At 43.6% G+C, this 21,527-nt stretch overlaps 1 protein-coding gene across 1 annotated transcript; it reads left to right on the plus strand.

Moving 5' to 3' along the window:
* The first annotated feature begins 1,917 nt into the window (after positions 1–1,917).
* stx6 (syntaxin 6) lies at positions 1,918–18,501 on the plus strand. The gene is made up of 8 exons (XM_088927768.1): positions 1,918–2,119; positions 5,229–5,397; positions 6,404–6,499; positions 8,469–8,531; positions 8,846–8,974; positions 9,499–9,605; positions 11,804–11,898; positions 13,812–18,501. Exons 1-8 carry the CDS (start codon positions 2,085–2,087, stop codon positions 13,886–13,888), a joined length of 771 nt encoding a protein of 256 aa, XP_088783894.1. The 5' UTR covers positions 1,918–2,084; the 3' UTR covers positions 13,889–18,501.
* Positions 18,502–21,527: the final 3,026 nt, after the last annotated feature.

Raw genomic sequence — 21,527 nt, forward strand, 5'->3', positions numbered from 1 at the left:
CAGAGTGAGGAAAACAAAGGTAAGAGAACTGTGATCATATTATGGTACACTGTGAGGTAAAAACCTGTAACAGTACAAAACAAATGTTAAGAATTCCACAGAAGCAGGCTATGAAGGAATGAAACAGAGACTAAGAGAAGCACAATGGAGTCGGACAATACAATGCAAAAGAGAACAGCCGATGACAGTTTAAAGATATTCTGCTTGAAGCTTAAAACAGATTCAACCCGAGACTAAATCAAAGTCTAGTAATCAGCGGCCGTATGGCTTAAATCACTAACAAATAAAAATATAAGATGACAGAAAGTGTATTCCAAAATTATTAATTAGGTACTAGAGGCACTATGTTTAGATAACCAAATCACCAGGGCCTGATGGTATTCGATCGGCTGCATTTAGAGACGTAAGAAATGTTGGAGTACATTTTATGTTGTTACAAAAGGGGGATTATGCGAATGGGGAAAATTAGTAAATTCATTTACTAATTTAGTGGTTTAGACAATAAGTAAAATAAATAATCATAACCCACAACTTGTAAGGATTTTGCCAAGAATATACTTAAGTGGTTGGTATGATTAGAGGCACATGAGTTATTTGTTCTCTGGTACAACTTTGGTGAAAAAAGTAATGATTCACGCACAGTGTGTTAAGCAAACATTTATTTAAAAACTTACAACACACTAAACATACAACATACAAGTTAACTCAATTTTAAAGTTTACAGTCCAGGCATTCCAGGAGCCTATGTCTAGACCACCCAGAAAACCCTCCGACTGCTAACAAGTATTCAAACTCGTAAAACCTACAAAGGCCAGAATGAGACAAAGCTGCATTCTAAACTTAACAAAATACAACCTGTGGTTAAATCTCTCTCTGTAAGCCCAGATGCCACCAAATGAAAGGGAACCTATCTCCCCATTCCATTCCAAAAATGCACCCACTACATAGGAGAGGCTGTTTTTAACAGAGGAATTCTTCACTCCGGAAATCAGAATTCCCTAAAAAACAGAATAGTGAGCTCTCTTAGAAAGGTGCAAGTACTTAGCACCAATCTGGTGTTTATGGGTGGTGTAGACAAGGACCTCTCGCCTGGCACTTGCTTTATGTTCTGTATCCTAGTGTATCCTCTCTTGTTCTGTTCTGATCCTCCCCCTCATGTCTATCCCTTTGACACTCTTAATCATTTTCCCAGAACGAAGGTGAACATCAGAACTAAGGTAAATTAGCTCAAGTAAACCAGAAGATTCTTTTGATCAGCATCTCACATACAGCACAACCTCAGAACTAAGGCAAGTAAGTAATGATAGATGGAAAATAAACATGGTTTGAAGCTCTATAAAGTGGAAATGACACTAGTTAGGTGCTACCAATTTGTACCTAGATTCTTAGAGACACTTACTGTACATTGTCACTTACCATAGCCTGTAACAATATCATAGATCATGAACACATTTTTTTTCCCCGAAGTACCATTGATCTTTGCAACAGTCAAGTTCGGGTTACACTTTTAAATACCAGATGTAATCAAGTAAAATTATTACTATCATTTTTGTCGATTCGTTTACAGCGAGGTTTCGAATAAGCCTTTATAAAGTCAAAGCACGATTTTAAACTTTGACGGCAGAAATCATTTTCGTCCAGTGGTGACACTGCAGTCGTGCTTTCGATTAGAAATGTTTATATCGAGACGTAACGTACTTGTTTCGCTTTCTAATGAGTCTGTTCCATCCGGTCTGTAACCGCAAACTTCGCGCTTGCATGATGTTAACGTGACTCACGGCCAACTGTCTTTTTTTTTTGTTCAACTACCCAGGAAGAAACTCTCACAACAACCCCCCCCAACGCTGTACTCACAGTCGTGCTTATTCCGCCTCTTCCTTTCAGTCAGCTGTGTAACCTCCGACCCGGCAGTAATTTCAACCAACGATGGAGGAGGAGTGGAGAGAGCTTTAATTGTCTTTATATAAACAGAAAATTCACTGCAAATTCTTCTCGCAAAAATATTAACCGCAGAGCGACCGCTGTCCCTGGTAATCGGAGTATGACGGTACCGAGGCCCTGAACATTTCGTCAACAGGTGCAGGATGTCAATGGAGGACCCGTTTTTCGTGGTGAAGGGGTGAGTTTTGAGCTCTCTGCTCCTGTAACCTAGAACAATGGTGGATTGTTTTCCAATCGAGCCCAGCCAGAGTCTGGGATAACGCAGTCTCTGGGGAGAGACAAGGCGGTGTTGTCGCCTCAGGGTCTCGTTGAAGTCTGTTACCGTATTTTAGTGTTTTCAATGGCGGTTCTATATGCATTGATTGGTTTTGCATACAACGAATGGTGAGCAGGATTGACCGTAAGGCCTGTTACACGTTTTAACATGATTTGTAGAGTAAACGTGATGGGGAACTTGCGTTTTGTTGTAAGACAGCAGCCATCCGCCGACTCTCACTGCTTCTCCTTACGTTTTAAAATCCGCTTGTGGGTTTTGAGACCCGGGTCCAATGCACGGCTTGGCGTGTTATCTCAATTCAGTTTATTTTTATATAGCGCCTTTGACAACAAGGTTGCCCCAAGGCGTTTAACAAAGCAAGGGGATGTTTTCTTCTGATGGCAAAGGGTTTTCTTCTGGAGTCTCCGTCTTCTTCAATTTGCTCTTGTCGAAGCTAGTTCCATCGTCAGAACGTAGTGTCCCACACCGCTTTCACTTGAGCAAGTCGGTCGTGACATGCTATTGCGGGGCTGAAGACAGTGTGCTGACTGACCGTCCACAACTGCTACCTCAGACTTTTCCCTGCCTGGGGAGGAAAGACCCATTGCATCGCATTATGAGTCACTGGTATTTTTCCATGACGAGCTCCCCTGACCTTTGGCTCTATGAGTGGATTGCTCCAAACTCATGAGTAAACCTGCGGACGTCGGCGATCATAGTTCTGCTTCACTATCGCCGTGTGCACAAAGACAGATGCTTTGGGAAAACATAAACATCGATTAAACTGCTTGAGTTACTGCTGCAGTCAGTTTTTTATATCTGTAAGCTATTTTCTTTTAGGAAAATGGCATCAAGACATTTTCGAAGCTACATATGGGAGATTAATTTCCCCCATTTAGCACAAAATAACACATTAGTTGCTGTGGCTAAAATACTACCTGAAATATGCCTGATGGACGTTCCATCTATCTAAATAATCATCTAAAAAAGGTGTATTCCATGCTGAAAAGAGAAGAAAGGAAACAGTGTTTCAGCTGTTGAACCTTCTTCGGGTATGAGGGTGAGCTAAACATAATTTACTGTGTCAAAAACTCAAAACAAGACAGCTGTAAGGTGTTGTCTCGTAAATAAGCAGCAAGGCAACAGACAATCCAAGACACAAGTCTATCGAGAAGAAAGCCACTAATTCCTGCAGAGGGTTGTGCAGTTTGGAGACTACTCTGGAAGCACAGAGCACAAGGCAGGACTACTGATGGGATGCCAGTCCACCACTGGGCACACAGGAACAATTACACACTCCTTCTGATCCGTCTCACCCAGCCAGCATGTCTGGGGTAGGTGGGAGGAAACTGGCACTCACAGAACAAGCCCATATTGAAGTATTTTAAGGTTTTAGTGAGATGACCCGATTGATGCCATGAGGTTTTAGACTGAAACCAGTCTGTTTGAATTGAGTCTGATCTCATATGTAACTCACTAAAACCAGGTGTGTGGTTATTTCTGCATGCTGGGGGTGAAATACAGTAGTGGATCTTGAACCCAGCTGGTCCAGGAGCACCTCTGTTATCAACAGACCCTTTTAGACCCTTAATAAGGAGTTTATGAAGTGTTCACTAGGATTGTTCACTTATTCCTGATTGTATATCTTGTCCTGCATGACTTTTGATATCTGTTAATAAGAGTGTTTGAAATGTATCCTTACACTTGTAGTGCACTTTTCTGGATACTCCACTCAAAGCTCTTTACACCACCAATGTGCAGCATCTACCTGCGACGGCAGCCATAGTGCGACAGTTCGCTCACCACGCACCGGCTTTCAATGGGGAGGAGAACAGAGTGAAGAAGCCAGTACAGAGATGGGGATTATTAGGAGGCCATGATTGATAAAGGCCAATGGGAAATTTGGCTGGCGTAATTCCCCTACCCTTCTCAAGAAACACCCTGGGATTTTTAATGACCACAGAGAGTCAGGACCTTGCTTTTGCGTCTCACCCGAAGGATGGCAGCATTTTACAGTGTAGTGTCCCCGTCGCTATACTGGGGAATTAGGACCCAGACAAACTGCAGGGTGAACATCTCCTATTGAGCCCAAAAACCCATCTTCCAGCACCAACCTTAGCTTTCCCAGGAGGTCTCCCATCCAGGTACCGACCAGGCTCGTGCCTGCTGAGCTTCAGTAAGTTGCCAGTTGTGAGCTGCAGGGTGATACAGCTGCTGAAATGTGTGATTTATAGCTCTACAAAAAAGAATTGAAAAGACCTCGTTCAGCTTTAAGAGAGAGTGGCATCAGTGGGCTCCCTATCATTAGAGCAAATTGTGTTCCCTAGTCCTGCTACCAGCAAATATCAGACATTTGTCTTATTTGGTATCCAGTCAGAAATGCAAACGTAAGTAAAGGTCAGTAGTTGTTTTTTGTTTTTTTTGCTTTCAGGTATCACCATCTTTCAGTGGGCCTATTCATTCTGTAGTCTTCCCCACAAAATATATTTGGGCTTCCTGCTTCAAGTACTTTCCAGTAAATTGCTTCCTGCATCTTGTAAAAAGAATTTCAGACCTTGATGTGCAGAGGAAGCCTCCAGAGTACATTCTCTATGGCTCCTACCCACCTCTCTCTGTCCACATCAATAAAGCATTTAGTCTGGCAGGAACCATTGACACTTTGCTTCAGTGTTGATGTAGCACATATGTAACAGTTTGTGCAGTCTACAGAGGTATTTTATTTCCAGCATTACTCCTACTGCACATGTATGAGCACTTGCATGTTCCTGGACTGATCGAAAGGAAGCAGGTCACACTCCCATTGTATAGCTCCTTGATCCATTTCTTAATATTTAATAGGTTTAAGTTGGCATACCCTTGCACACCTTTTCAAGATTAACTAAGGAAATAGATTTGAAGCCTCCGGCATCTGGTGTTGGTTTCTACAAGAACCTGTGGCTCACGGGTCAACATGAGGTACGAGGTTTCAGATGCGTTTCCGGCGATGCACCACACGAGGCTCGAGCTGATGAAGCACACTGTGTGCCGATAGGGAGGTGCAGAAGGCGGTGAACACGGCTCAGGGGCTGTACCAGCGCTGGACCGAGCTGCTGCAGGACCCCGGGAGCGCCACCAAGGAGGAGGTGGACTGGACCACCAATGAGCTCCGCAACAGCCTGCGCTCCATCGAGTGGGACTTGGAGGACCTGGACGAAACCATCAATATCCTCTCTCCCAGCCAGTGGCAGGAGGCTGTGGGTGAGAGGGTGGCGGTGCGAGGAAGTGGGTGGGGTTTATTAGCGCATAAGGGAGGGACCTTGGCAAGCAATGGTACCGTGAATGAGCTGCACTAGGAAAAAAACACTTTCACGTATAGCTGTGCAATGTGACTAGTCATGTTGGAGGAGGAGGAATTGTGCTTCAGCTGTCTCAATTGGTTCACGGTGAGCTGTGTCCACGCAGGATCCCCTGAATTCTGTTTGTGTGTTGCGGTCCTGAGTTAAGCCCCCCCCTTTTTTTACAGTTGATTTTTCTGTGGGAGTCTTGCTCCAGCTGAAGATTACTTTTGATGGCTGATGACTTGCGCATTGATCGGCTAATGCACTGTTAGAAAAAGCTCTTCATCAGAAAGCACAGAAAACGGCTCTGTCTGATAATGGGGACAGTCTCTAAAGAGCACGAGTGGGCCCAATAACCAGGAGACTGGGAAACGGGGCTTCAGACTGAACCCAGATATGAGTGTAGGTTGGGCGGTTTTAAGGAGAGGTCAGCTGATCAAAGAGCTGTGACAGTAAAGTGTGTTATACACTTGTTGGACGTAGCCCAGTCCTTGCAGTTTGGTTTAAATGCACACTCGAAGTCAACCCCAAAGAGATGGAGTTGATAATTGGTATGTTACATAATTTCATTAATGCATGTTTTTCAGTGACTGCTTGCCAGGTTCTGTGCTTTAAGTCAGGCTAGTCATATGATTTCTGTGGAATTTGACTAAAGCCGTAGCAAACATGCATGTTTCCTTAATGCCGAATGAACCTTCCATGGTTGAATGCAGTTAGTGATGCGTTTCAGATTCCTTGCACATTCTGTTAGGACCTTTCCTCTCCTGCTACTCTGTAAACAATGTCTGTTTCACAGACAGTTCCAGGTTAATAACACATTGGAAGGGTGGCTAAGCATGACCACAACATGTGTTGTGCGGTGATCTTTTTGTTCCTTAACTGTGGCATAAGCATTGTGGAATCGAACCCGAGGAAATTCAACCTGGATACGATGGAGCTGACTAAAAGGAAAGCCTTCATCACAGGCACACGACAGACTGTAAAGGTAAGAGGAGACAGTGCAAACCCACTCTGAGACTTTTGGGGAAAGCCTAGTTTTTATTGAAAGAAGGCTCAGGTTGTTCCAATAGTGTGCCTAACCATTTCTTTTCTACAATTGTTATATAATGTAAGAGCTATCACTTCTTTTCAAAGATCACTTGTAAAGCCAGTATTCATCAATAGCACTTTGTGTGGTGTATAATGTGTCAAGAAAGAGTTTGTGTACCTCCCTAGTTTACTGCACACAATTAAGGTGGTAATTAGAATCAGGTAGCTAAATAATGGAGTAACAAGTAAGAACTCCGTCTGGAACGTCCTGTCCTATAGAATGGTCAGACTTTGTAAGTTTAATCTTCATGAAGGTTAGTTGGTACGTGCCATGTCACGATCAAAAGAGATTTTTCTCTTTTCTGGAGGACCACAGAAAGGGATTCGTTGATGCTCATCAATCTGGGTAGTGTTGTAAAATTACTTCTCAACATTTGGGGCTCCGTCCTTCCACTGTCAGACAGTTTAAAAAAAATAAATAATGCAAATATTTTAAAAAATCAAGACCATGGTGACTACCAGGACCGGTAATCCTGCCAAGATCATCCTAAGAGCAGCTGAGAAATCCCAAAGAACCCCAGAGTAACATTTTAGGATCTGCATGCATCTCTTTCTGCGGCTAATATCAGTGTCCGTGTCTCAGCCATTAGGAACAGACTGAGTGGGAATGGATTTTATGGGAGAATAACCAGGAAGAAATTATGACTTTCTAAAAAGAGCATTGCTGTCCATCTGAAGTTCACTAACAGCAGAACCTCACCCTGACCTTCAGTCGTGGTGGTGGAAGTCATTGTCTGGATCTGCTGTGCTGTTTCATGACCTGCATGGCTTGCCATCATTGATGGAGCAAAACAGCCAGTTCTGGAGGAGAATGTCATGATACTCGTTTGTCAGCTGAAGCTGTTTGAGGAGCAGGTCCTGCAGCTCAGCATCCTTAAAGCGCAGGTAGATCTATAACAGAATGGCTGAAAATGACGTTTTACGTTTTGCGTTGGCCAATTCAAAGTTCAGACCTAAACCACAGGGAACATTATGACAGGACTCGAAATCAGGTATTCGAGCAAGGAAACGCCCAAATGTCACCAACTTGTAACAGTTCAGTAAGGAAAAATGGATCTAAATTTCTAAAAGCCAATGCAGGAGACTAATAAGCTGAAGTCACTGCTACTCAGGTGCCATTGTTTATTGAATCTAAGGGTTCAAATAATGGTTCACACTAGGACATTTGCTATTGGATTGTTTTATTAAACAATCCAAATGTATCTTGTGTTTTTGTTTAATTAGGTTGTCCTCATCTTTCGTTAAGACTTCCATGACTACCTGTTTTAGGTCTATAATGCACAAGAATGTGGACTGACCTAGGGGGTTCACAGACCTTTTCTCACCACTGTACACACACTGACACCTGGAAACTTTAGTTGACGTTTAGCAAAGAACATTTTACTTCAGTGGTTTAGCAGTGTTTTTGCCCCTTCAGTCCAGAAAGCCTACTGGAAATTATTTTAATGAGCTACTTTTGGTCTCTACACTGTGAACCTTAAGCTGTGATGCCTTAGTGGGTGAAGGTCAGGAAAGTGATTCGCACCAGTGGATGTATTTTAAGAGATGATGTTCCACTTCCTGTTATGAGCAATTTAGGCTCAGCGTTGCCAAGTGCTGAAGGGCTTTATGATGGTGAAAACGAAGTCCTTCACCTGCAGGTTGTTTTCCCGAGGCTATTGGAGGGTGCAGAAATGACTTGAAATTATTGTACCAGGATTATTCAGTCTTAAAAGAGAAAGTGTGATGCTGGGATTCCTTTAAATTATTACATGAAAAATGAAAGAACATGGTGAAGGATGGATATGCAACTTTGGTTTTCGGTCAGTTTTTGAACTGATGTAATAATCCACCAGTCAGATTAAAATTTTTTATTTAAATTTCAGGAAATGAAAGACCACATGTCCAGCCCAGTGGCACAAGCAATGTCTGATCGCAAGAACCGGCAGGTAGGTGATTTTGCAGCACTAGTTTATAATTAGGGGTGGTTGTACTCATAATGGCAAGCCTCATATATCATAAAAAAATATGATGGGATGGTTCTTCAATCAAATCAGATTTCCTGTGTCTGAGAAGGGTAGTGGTATTGAGCACTGTCAGTCTTCATTTGTTTTTTCAATTCATAGCAGCGTTACAGTGCATTATTATTTGTCTTTTTACATCCTTGTTTAATCAGTATAATGAATTTTGGAAAATAATATCTCGGTAGTATAGAATGGGGCTTTGACCCAGTGTGGTTTAAATGTTGTACTCTTGCCCACAGGCTCTGCTGGGAGAAAGTGTGTCCCAAGGACCAGGCTGGCATTCTGGGACAGACAAGTACACACGGTTGGACCGAGAGCTCCAGTCTGCCAACTCTCAGTTCATAGAGGACCAGCAGGCACAGCAGCAGGTAGGATCAGCATTGTGGAGTAGTGAAGAAAACTGGTTGGTAGTGTTTCTTGTTCTGTTTTTGCTACCAATGAGAAGTCGATGCTACCAAGTGCAATTAACCCAAGCTGTTCTTTTTAAGCTCCCTTATAAAGAGAAAGTATTGGCAAAATTAACAAAATGGTGAAAGCTTGAACCGGGTCTTATTTGGAATTTCTGTAAATAGCTTAATTAAAAAGTTTAGTTAAGTAGATGTACCACATACATCAGCACAGACACCCTTGTATCTCTAGTTACGCCACAGTGAATCAAAAGATTTCCGCTCGTAAAGTGGCGATACCTTTAATTCACGGTCTGTCTGACACACCACCAGGAAGGTTTGTTAAAATACGCAGTTCTTTCTCCCTTGCCGAGAGAAATTGTGTGTGTTTCAGGACGTTTGTAATGTGATGATCCAGGTGATTTTGTCATGATTGGATCTCCAACTAGGCCCTTGATCTGGTGGGATTCTCACCCCTGTCTTGTGTGCTTGTGTGCCTCTGTCAGCTCATTGTAGAGCAGCAGGACGATCAGCTGGAGCTGGTGTCGGGCAGCGTTGGTGTGCTGAAGAACATGTCACAGAGGATCGGCCAGGAGCTGGACGAGCAGGCCGTGTGAGTAACACCCCTGGGATTCCCAGGCACTGCAAGGCAGCAGACTGTTGTGCGCTCATCTTCAATATGCAAAACTATGAAACTGTGCAGACTAGTTTGTCAATGTGAAGTAGTGATGCAACTAACTCAGTACCAGCTGTAGCCAAGATACAGTAGAAGCACGTTCCTGCTTCTCCTTGTCCAGACCAGCCTATTCGGCTATGTAGACATCAGGGAAGCGGTAGAAAGTGTAATGTTCACTTCATGTTGCTACTTTAGCTGTGCGCCAATCTGGAAGAGAGAAAGTCTATATGCTACACATATAAGCTATGTGTGTCTTTGAGCCATTTTTGTTTTGATCTTTGGCTATTAAAGAAGAGCTGTAGAAAAACAGGCTCGCACCTTTTACATGTAATGTTCAAAACCAATTGCTGTAGAGTCCCTTCCAGAGCCTTCAGCACTCAACCAGGTTTGATGCTGGCAGCTCATGGCCACAGGTAGTCCCCATAGCCTGTGGTTCAGGCCACAGCTTTTTCTAAGCTCTGACCAGAGGCTTTTCCAGGAGGAGTCACTTAAAGGCACACAGACAATGCTTGTTTATTCACTTGAGAAGCAGTATGGTGCCACACACAATTCCCCATGGGATTTCCATGTGCAGGTTTGCCAAAGCCTTCTCATAGTTTTCTCATATCAAGTGGCAGTAGAAACAACATAAAACAAAGTAAGATACGAATAAAAATGCAGATAATGTTTGCCTTCTTCTGACTCGGATATATGCTGCGGCAGCTCAGTTTTCCTTGCGATAAGATCAGAGAACATGCTGTGCGGCTCTGGGAATTGACTCCAGCACTTTCACATGACTGCTGCTCCAGGAGTTCATCTGTAGCTTGTTACACAGGTTATGTAACACCCAGCACACTTGCCATTGTAGTGCTCCAGGGAAATAAATGAGTCCTTCTGAGAAATCGTCAAAAATAAATTAAAATAAGCTCAATTAAGATGAAAAGCCATTGCACAGATTTACTCTGGTGACAAAGACTTTATTTAAATAACTGGTGTGTGGCAGTCCACTTTAAAATCATGAGTACGGAGTGAAATGGATGTGTTAAACTTGGTGACACTGGGTGGAATTGTACTTTACTTATTTAAATAATTGACTCTTAACCCACTTTATACACAAATACAGGCTTTATGGTATTTTCTCGGTATCTGGTGATTGAGTAAGTGTTCCTTCTCTGTATAATAAGATTACATAAATGACTAAGAAAACGTATTGAGACAATTAAATTTGGAGAGTATTGTGGCCTTAACATATTTACCCTTGATGTTTGCCTGGTGTAGCCCTTCAGAAGAGTGATCGCTGTTCATGAGCAAGACAGCCGCATATGATGTGTATGATGGAATAAGAAAAGATCTGATGCCCAGCTTGTTGAGATTTTTTCTTGTTTTAAGGATCTGGGAACATGCATTGATAAACTAAACTTCTTAGACAACACAGAGTGTGTTTTTACAAGAGCCATGCAAAGATTTTTCTCTTGAGAGGGTTGAGGGGCTTTGATGTAAGCAGACACATCCTAAAGCTGGCCTACACCAGTCTACTAGACATCTCCACTTGGTGTGGGAATCCTGGTGTCAGGGGCTAGAGTCAAGACCTCAAGGATTATCGCCACAGGCAGCAAAATGTTTGGTCAGAAACAGAACCAGCTGAACCATATCTATACTAGAAGTGTTTACAGGAAAGAATTGTAAATAGTAAATGATCCACTACACTCCCAATTTCAAAAATGACCATCCGGATGATGTTTTAGAGTTCCGAAGGTTCTAAAAACATTTTTAAGAAGTCACTTAATCCAAGTGCCATTACTCTTTGAAACTCTGATATGAGCCCCCTCAGATCATTACATTGACAGCATATATATGCCTGCAGCTTGAATCTGATGTTTTAATACTATATTGTATAGTATTTCCACTGTATATGCACAATAAAGTAGATTCTCATTCTAATGGGGGACAAAAGAAAAGCAGATCCTCAATATACAGTGACTGAATGAGATGTGGTGGATAATCAAATTATCATGTAAAGTATGTTGGTCCATGTAGTAGTTGACGGATTTGGTGTTGAGCTCCCTTCATGAGCACAGCTCCTTATGTTGATCTTGCATCTTAAGGGAGGTGGTGTGTGCAGAATGCCACTAATCATTCTGTTCCCTCTCCACCAGGATGCTGGATGACTTTTCACACGAGATGGACAACACCCAGTCCCGACTTGACAACGTCATGAAGAAGCTGGCAAAGGTCTCCCACATGACCAGTGGTAAGTCTGGCCAGCATGACACCCCTGAGAGCTTTAAAGGTTGGCAGGCTGCTCTTGAGGAAATGGTTGTAGCATTGCTGCTGAGCTCTCTGCTGGATACCTGTCTTGTAATGTCTTTCAGCAGAGAAGGCATCTGGCTTTCTGCATTACCACTGTAATGTTTGTGCCCTCACGACCTATTGGAGCTTTGTTGTATATTGAAGGAGACATCACCTGCTTTGTTTTTCTCTTTTAGGAAAGTTGTATATATAGTATGGTCTTGTTGAAGGTCTTGGTCATTTTTGAATGTGTATCTTTGCATTAGGAAGCAGGATGGCTTTGTTTTCCCAGAAAGTCTGACTGTACAGTTGTCTTTGCTGACAAGCGCACCTTGATATTTCTAAAAGAGGGTTTCTTATCATTTAAGTAGTTACTATTAATGGAGATTATGAAGGCAAGATGTTTAGTGCAAGTACCTTTCTGCTTAATTTGGGGGGTTTTGGGTTGAATCTTAGAATATGTTTGTTTTTTTCCTGTCCTATTGTATCATTATTTCTTCTGCATTACTTAAGGTTTCATTAAAAAGTTCAGATTTTTTAACAGGATGTAAGGATCTGAATTGCCTTGAGGAGTGAATAACCTACTCCTCTATTTACAGTTGAAAAGATTTTGAAAGGCCATCAGCCGCCTGGGATGGCAACTAGCTCTCTGGCTGGTTTCTTGGTAAAAGTGAGAACACATCCTGCAAGACCTAGATATATCAGCGGCTTGGCAGTGTCATAGAGCGAGAGTGAACGCCTTGCTTCTCTTTTTACGCACACGCAGAAAGGGTGCTGAACACGGAATTGGTTGTTACAAAGTGGGTGAAAGGGGAAATTCTCAAGGTGTGAAAATGAACCGGGCCCATGACTAATAAACCAGGGCCGAGTGACAGCCTGCTACCTGGCGTGGAGTGGAAGTGAACAGTAGCTGCTGCAGCGAACCACTTCCTGTTGACAGGCAGGTGTTGAAGTGGGTTTCCTGAGGTTGCCCTGGGGCTTTCAGAGGGGGAAGGAAAGGCGGGGCTTTCTCAAGGTAGCAGCTCCTAATAAGGCATTGTTTTCAAATCCGGGGGCTTGACCTGGGGAAGCGTTCGGTACAGACAGGAAGCATGATGAAATCTTTCCTTTCCAGGAAATCCTGTCACCTTCACAAGTCCTGTCACAGGTTTGTCTTTTTGAGAGTCTGAGGGTTTGTTCTATAAACGTAAAGAGAAATAGAAGCAGTTGATGTGTACTAGGCAATGTTGGCATGTGTGCCCTTTTGTTCTTGTGTGTGTTTATAGTTTTGTGAGAGAGAGTTGGATTGTATATTTTCTCCTTTCTACCTGTGCTTTAAAATTTCATTTCTAATTGACCTTGAAACACTCTCTCTTTTCATAATCTCATTAAAACCACAGATGCCGAAATCATCGGTGGATAGAAACATATTTCATTTCTGTTTTTCCTCTTCGTGGCAGTAGTTGGAAAGTTAGACATGGCTGCAGCTTTCTGTCTGGTTATTTTTCTGCAATCCAAAATCCGTTGGTTTACACGGTAGCATTGTTCTGAGGCCTGTGAGTGGGGAGAGGCCGGCATCCTTCAGCACATCATTCCTCGTGGGCTGTGTCCTAATGGGTCCACTCCAGTGTACTTGCCGGGGAATGACAATTTGCAGCACAAAGCCTGAATGTGTATTTACAGTGTGGTTGGCATTTCCAAAGACATTACACTTGTTGGGCCAGTCCAGGTGATTGGCAACCTTCAGATAAACTTTGATGTCCATCGTGTTATGAACGGTCACAACAGCATCTTCAGCACAGAGCTAGCTAGCTAATTGAATCGTTTGAAGATGCCTGAGGTGAACCTACATCAAGCAGTCAAGAGTAACCCTTTCTTTTGCTTTGTGTTTTCCAGATCGGCGCCAGTGGTGCGCTATTGGCATTCTCCTGGCCATCCTGCTAGTAGTGCTAATCCTCTTCTTTGCCCTGTGATCAGCGGGGCGCTGGACCGTGCCGTGGGTGAAGGGCGTTTTACAGTGAAGGGCCAGCTGAAGAAACATCCCTCCAGGCGCTCTGCGCTGTAAAAGAGAAACTCGCACAGGCCCCGGGGTGCTTTTCAGCTGTCTGATATTTGGTTACCACCAAAGTGTAACACTGAGCTTTTTATTCTTCTTTTATTGTGCTATTTTAATCTTAACAGAATGGATAACAAAGCTAGGAGAAAACAGCCACATGTATAGTGCTGTCTAGTTCAGCTGTAAATACTAAGCCTCTTCTCGTTCCTTGACATAGTCACCCAGCTAACCCAGATATGCCAAGACGTCTGGCCGCTCCTGGACATGGACAGTCCCATGATAACTGGCGCCTGTGCTCAGCTTTTGACGGAAGTGCTGTATCCTCTTGTGAAGAAATTGAAATTCCACAAGCATCTCTTCAAGGGCACTTTTCCAGGGCGATGGGCCTTCAAGAATGGTTCCTTGTTTGAGCATAGGAGTTTGGTTTTGGTGTCTGCCGGGGTGCCTAAAGAGATTGAAAAGTATTTGATTCAGTCTCAGCTGTGTTCAGCTCCCTTTCAGTCTCCTAATGCTGAATTTGGGGATGGAAACTGGTATTTGGGGGGCCTAGTGCAATCCCTATTTTTAAATAGGATTTTCCTGTAGAGAATTATTATGGTGGTACTGTAGCTGGATGGCTGGGTTAAAATCCTAGTTATTGAATAATTTCCTAAAATTGACATGGAAATAACCCTGCAAAGAAGCCTTTTGTTTTTTTATTATGAGAGGTAAAGCTTTAGGACCTCCTGGCTAAATTAAGTTACTCATAATCTAAAATGGCAACACATGCATGGACTGTTCCTACATGAGCTCCTCCCTGCGGGCTAGATTAGAGATGGTGAGAGGCAGCCACTGTTCTGTGGCTGGACCCTCATTCCTGCACCCCTCTCTTTGTAGCTGGGATGATAAGACTGAGCTCGTTCAGTCTGTTAAGAGTGGGCTCTGATCCATTGCTTTCCTCTGCCTGGCTTTCGCCCACAATCTGAATTGAAATCCCCTCACGTCTTTGTGCTGTTGTGGCACATGCCTTTGTTAAAAGCCATTTTTTAAAAATAAGTGATCATGAAGAGCATTGTGATTTAAAATTGGGGGAGGGGGGGGCTTTAAAGTCCAGTATCTAGTGTTCTAATTGCTTCATTATGGTTTAAAATGAATGGGTGAATAAGTTGGGAATCTCTTTATGCTAGGGAAGCCAGCTCATCTCTGTAGATATCCATCGCTAGTCTCGTCACTACATCACTGCAGTGTCAAATCTCCAAAAAGCAGTTCTGAGTGATAGCCACTAATGAATTAAAAATACATGTCAAACATTGCAGGCGTTGTGACAAGTCAAGCAAATCTTTTTCGGCAGTCCTCGTGTCTTTGAGGGGGGTGGGGGGGAAACTTGTTGTCTGTCAGCGTTCTGTTCTTATTCTCGCCCCCTTGTAGGAAGGGAAAACTCACTTGACAGTCTGTACTGGAAAAGGATTTTTAAATAAGGGTGTTTTTAAGAAAATGCCATTCTACATTAGATGAACCTGGGTGTAATAACTCATTAACTTGCACGTTCTCCCTTTTATGTCACACACTGTGCATTTTAGGAAAGTGACATTGCGATTGTACTGTTCTCGAGTTGGGAGTCTCCGAGCCTTGGCCAATTAAGGCTGTGTGTGGTGCTTGAATTCATTGTCGTTTTCTTTCTGGTTTGTTTTTACCAGTCAGATATCAGGAGAAAACAAAGGGACAGTTAACCCAGATTGATTATTTTTGTGTTTCTTTCTTTTCCAGTTTTAATAGCAGGTCTAGTCCTTTCAGTTTTTAGTCTGAATTCAATTCTATAGTTGAGCAAGCGGTTTCGTAATGGAACTGTGCTTTAGTGGTATGAAAACCGAGATAAAGCAACCTCTGATCTTCAGCGTTTGGAAAAAGTGCTGCCATTAATTCAGATTGATCAAAGATGATTATTGGAAGTGGATGCAACAGTTAATGTAATCAATGCATAGAAAGGAGATGTGACCTCTCTGATATTAATCAGTAGCAGTAATGTCAGATGCATTCCCTGTCTTTGTGTGTATATTGAGGGAAAATGAAAGACATTGGTTTGTTTTTTCATGTATGAGTTTAAAGTACTATTCCATGTCTTTTGAATACTGTATTCCAGCCTGTATATACTTCAGATGTGATTAATGCTGTGTTACATCACAAAAAGTAGTCTTACAGTTGCTGTTTCTATCTGACACACCAAGAGCAAACACAATTTAGCCATTTACCACTTTCTGAGCTTGTTGAACGGTGCTTCCTAGGTGGCCTGTGTACTTCTTTTCTGCAGTATTAAGGGTCACAGCATTTTTTGTGGTCCTTACCTCGATATCCGCAGTGTTACAGCCTCCATGTCTACCTGGGAAGTGTGATCTGCAGCCTTGTTTCTTCGCTGCTGTGTCAGATGGGGAGATGTGAGCCACCAGATCAGCAGGCTATTCTGTGACTGTTCCTTTTTCTGTAAGGTCTTCCCAAGTACATTCTAAGAGCCCTAAGGCAAAGACCAGTTTGTTGTTCTATCCTGTTAGTGAATACTCTGAAATGTCTTAATGTATTAAGGCTGCCAGGTAGTTAGTGGATGGGGACATGTCTAGGTGCCGTGTTTTAGGTGGTAGTTGAACACAGTCTGCCTTTAAGAGATGTAAGTGTCTCTTTCTGTCATTATTCTTCTGTTTATTAATATTTTATTTATTGTCATGAATTATCAGATCTTTGCTGCCTTAGCTGGTACTCAACTTAAATAAGTAAAATTTCAATCTATCCCACTGACAGTGCTTGTTGACAAAGTTCCTACAAACTGCACTTTGAGCCCCTTTTGTTGGGAAAAGGTCGTGAGGTGTTGTTGGAGGTGGTGACGTCACACAGGCACCCAGTTCCATGTGAAAGTACCCTCTTGTCACTGCACCACTCGAGGAATAGGAGTGGGAGTGTGAACGCCGATGACAGATTTAGCAGCTGTTCTGGAAACTTGCAGTGTAGTTGTTAAAAAGACAGGTTGTTGTGCCAGCTTCCTGTTTGAAACCTCTTGGCCATTTCATTTGATTTCTTCTATGCCAGGAAGTCTCTCACGGGTAGCCTCTGTCTCTGGCTAAAGTCATGTGAGAACGTTTCTATAGGCAAGCTTTTGTTACAAACCTGACAAAAATTAGATGTCAATAGCTGTTTTTGCCTCCACTGCCACACATGTTGACCCAAAAGTCCCAATAAAAGGCTTTGCTGGTTTGTTGTTTCACTTTAGCAGCAGGACCGCAGTCCGGACCCCTGTACAGGGCCATAGGGCCGCCTGTTCCCCCGGCTCCTGTACAGGACCGCAGGCTTCAGTCTCAGACTAAACTGAGGGACATCCAGATGCTAGGCAGAGTCTCATCAGCCAATCAAAATCTCATCTTTCTAGTACTAAGATGAGAAAATATCGGCGGCGGTACGATGAGGATAACACATCTTCCATAATCACACCTGTGTCTTTCAGCAGATGGGAGCACATCTACCAATGGCGTGAGTAGGTTGGTTTCCGTGAGAAAGACCAGGTGCCCTAGAGACCAGTAGGGAATGGACTACGTCTAGGTGAATCCACTGCAATTGAGAACGTTGCTTCCCAAGACATTTTAGCAGCCGGCATGTAGAATCCAGAGCAGTACGCTTCAGTCTTTCCTGCGTTCCACCACCTGTCTAAACAGTTGAAGCAGTGTCCTGCTACAACACTCAGTGCTTCCTCTGTAACTCACTACCTGGCCAGAAAAGAGTGAAACCACTTCTTTATAAAGGCACATTACAGTCACCTGTTAGGAACAATATGAGCTAAACGGGCTAAATAACCTTCTGTCATTTGTAACTTCCGTTATTTTAAACCTTGTTGTGTTCAGAACTAACTGTGACAACCCAAATCTTCAATAACCACTGTAACTAAATAACTGTAAACACTTTGTAAGACTTTATTTTTAACCTTGTTTGAAAATGTTTTCCTCTGTGTGCAAATTATTTTTTTTTTAAAAAAGTTGAATGGTGTGTGGTCTCTGCATTTCCAGCTTAACACACGTATGCACAATGTGCTTTTTATCAGTGGAAAAAGAACAGTTACAGGAAAAGCTAGGAAATACAGCAGTAACATTGTTGAAGTAGGATAAAGAACTGGACAGATGCAACAATAAATCTTGTGTTTAAAAAGAATGCACTGTAAATGCTAAAACGTGTTCTGATAAATTTGGTTTTAAGACGCAAATATGCCATGTTAAAACGGTAATGCACGTAATTGTCCAGTCAAACATTTGTCCTGTTGAGCATTTTAAATTGACACTAACTGCGAGCTTGGAAAGAGGCCATGATGAGGTATGGGAGTGCTTAACTACTGTATGCTACTCTTGTGTGGCGTTTGTATCTGTTGTGCCACTGGAGTCTGTCAACATGATTGCTCGCCTCTGCCAGACTCCCCTGTCATGACTCAAGGACTCTTGTTTGGCTGCCAGGGCCGGAGTTGACCTAAATAAAGCCACTTGCTGCAATTCATACTAATTCATTTCATACAATGTGCAGATGTGAAATGTGTGGTGTCATTTTCCTGGTGGTTTAAGGGGGCGGGGGGGCTGGTTGGTGGGGGAGGGGGTGCCTTCTAATAGGAACATTCTGTTAAGATCATGGGGCCTTTAAAGACCTCTCTCTCCTGGCTTCTCCAGTGCCAGGCCTCAGGGTGCCTTGTGTCCAGCAAAGATTTCAGGACCAATTTTTAAACCTGCTCATTCTAGTAGTAATATGAGAAAATAGCAGCAGTGATATGATGGGGATAACAGATCTTCTGTAATGTTGGGGCTAAGTTTGAGAGTTCAAGTTAAACCAGAACTTTTAAACATTTGAAATCTACATTTACCGAGCACTGAGAACTATATAGCGAATGCTTCTTAAGGAAATTACAGGGTTAGTCAAAATGCTGTCGACAACTTCAATATGCTTTTGTTTGAAACCTTTTTTGTCACTGTTACCCATGTAATTAATTTGTAATAAACTGTCATAGTTTCTAACAGTTACCTTACAATCCTTTGCCATCGGTGGAGGAGAAAACAAAACTTTAGTAAATTAATTGGCATTTATACTTGTCGACAACATTTTGACTAACCCTGTATTAATGTAAATACATGTCCAGTCTGGTAAGAGCTCACATATATCCTTGAGTCAGTAGCTCAATGAGGTGCCTAGTGGGAAAGTCCTGACTTATAGTTTACTGTTGTGACTTTTAGGATCTCAGATTCAGGAGGCTAGATCTGCTGTCTATAACCTTCTCTATAACTAGTGGTAAAAAGGGCTGTTCTGTTTCTGTCCTGTGTGTTGTGAAACCAGGTCCAGCACTGTCCAGTTTACCTTCTGAGCATGCCCCTCGAGGTGCACAGGAGTGACCAGCCAGGCAGACCGAGGCCCACGAACCATCTGCAGCTAAAAAAAAAAACTTTTTTATTCAAAAACAAAAAGGGATCTTTTGAAATGAAACTGAAGAATAGGGGAATTCTAATGTGGGAAATTTTGCTTAGGATAGCAGAAAACTACCATTCTGCACTCCTTGATAATTAGTTATGGGAAAGCCAGTGAGAAGTCAGTCTATGCTTTTGTCTTCTGCGGTTTGAGTTGTAGCAAAACACTCTGCCAGACATTTAGACATCAGACAAGAGTGGGAGCAGCAGTGAGGCGCGTGGAGGTAGCCTGGGGGTGAGGCAGCAGGTTTGTGTTGGAACAGCCAGGAGAGCCGAGAGTCGGAGGCGCCCAGATGCAAAGTGGCAGCTCTGTTATCAGACAGAAATAATTGATTCCGCCAGCGCGCTGTAGACTGCTCAATTAGGTGCTCTGAGCCGTCTGAAACCGGAGCGCCGCCGGGGAGAGGGAACGCGGCAGCCGCCTTTGTAGTCCTCTCTCTTTCGTCTCCACCCGGCTGGTGCGGCGGGTTTACTGCGGACGTGCTGCAGGAGCCGTTGATCAGTGCGACCATGGACCTCAGGGGCCAGAGGAGCACCAGGCCCGCATGTACCCTCACGACCCCATCTGTCAGAACAATGGGGAACGACCCCTCTGTTGTGTGCAGGAGCTGCTCGTCTGTCCCGCTGTGCCTGACCTACACAGGTGGCTTCCAACTTGGACTGTCCCTACTGCAGCCAGCAGCCATATCACTCTGCAACTCACAACTGGCAACCCACTGAAGCTCAGCAGCTGTGACCTGGTCAGTACCTGGATGGGAGACCTCCTGGGAAAAACTAAGGTTGCTGCTGGAAGAGGTGTTAGTGGGACCAGTATTAGGTGCTCACCCTGCGGTCTGTGTGGGTCCTCATGCCCCAGAATAGTGAGGGGGACACTATACTGTACAAAAGGCACCATCCTTCAGGTGAGACGTAAAACTGAGGTCCCAACTCTGTGGTTATTAAAAATCCCAGGGCATTTCTCGAAATAGTAGGGGTGTTTTACTCTGGTGTCCTGGCCAAAATTCCCCCTATTCTTTACCAGCCATGGCCTCCTAATAATTCCCATCTATCAACTGGTTACATCACTCTACACTCTTCCACAATGATAGCTGATGAGCACTTTGACTGCTGTTGCATCAACCAGGTTGGGGCTACGCATTGGTGATGATGGAGCTGAGTCCCCATAACTGGTAAAGTGCAGAGGAGGAATATTCCCCAGGACAATCCTGAACTCTGGTGTCCATGCACAGTCTCCATAGCTGCTAAAAGCAGCACGCAGTTCAAACCACTTTTTGTCAAGGGGGAACGAAATACTGTTTGCATGGATTTTCCCTTGCTTCCCTGTATGAAACGCATACCTGTTTCTGGCAGGGCGTGTGTGCTCTGTCTCTTTATTCCTGCAAAATTAAAAAAATGCCTGCCCTGAATCACAGGCTGAAGGTCCTGTTGGCGAGCGAGCAGTCTGAAGATGACATCACTCTGTCATGTCAAAATGAGCATGACAACAGCAATGGTGAGTAAAGGGTAGTGGCGGTAGTGGTTTGAGCAAGTATATCTTTCATCGTTAATCATTAACTTTGCAATCCAGCATTTTTTGTGTGTACAGTCTTAGATTAGTGCTGCTCAGAACAGTTCTCCATAAAACCAGGAAGCACCAGTTGGGAAAACAAAAACACCGTGTACGTGATTGTTAGTGGATGTCAGTCGATGACACTGATGCAGTGCTGCTATCCGGCGCTGCAATGTGACATCTTAACCACAGAGAAGGAAGGAATTGGGCAAAGGGGCTTTGGCTCCTAATCTCTGTGTCGGTGATGAGCTCGTGCCCCAGGAAGCAGGGGATGGGGTCTTACTGTGGGGAGGAAGGGCAGGAAGGCCAGGGGCTGCTAAGAGAGGGGAAAGGGGCAGGTGGAGGCTGCAGGTTCCCAGCCTTTTATCCGCAGAAAGAAAGAAAGGGAGGCAAATGACAGCTGAGCACACGTTCCCATGGGGCACAGGAGCAAGCTGGCCCAGACAGCTGGGCTAATTAGCATTGCAATGCAGGGCCTGGGAAATGAGAGGGGGGAGAAGGAAGGAGACAGACTGCCTGGGGACTTAACCCTTCCCACACCAACACAGGCACAG

The sequence above is a fragment of the Atractosteus spatula genome, chromosome 11, assembly GCF_055471065.1.
Source record: "Atractosteus spatula isolate fAtrSpa1 chromosome 11, fAtrSpa1.hap1, whole genome shotgun sequence".
NCBI classification, from domain to species: Eukaryota; Metazoa; Chordata; class Actinopteri; order Semionotiformes; family Lepisosteidae; genus Atractosteus; species Atractosteus spatula.

Coding starts and splice junctions, on each gene's coding strand:
- stx6 (XM_088927768.1), top strand. CDS start 2,085: ATGTCAATGGAGGACCCGTTTTTCGTGGTGAAGGG. Junction 5,398..6,403: donor AGGACCTGGACGAAACCATC/AATATCCTCTCT, acceptor AACTGTGGCATA/AGCATTGTGGAATCGAACCC. Junction 8,975..9,498: donor ACCAGCAGGCACAGCAGCAG/GTAGGATCAGCA, acceptor TGCCTCTGTCAG/CTCATTGTAGAGCAGCAGGA.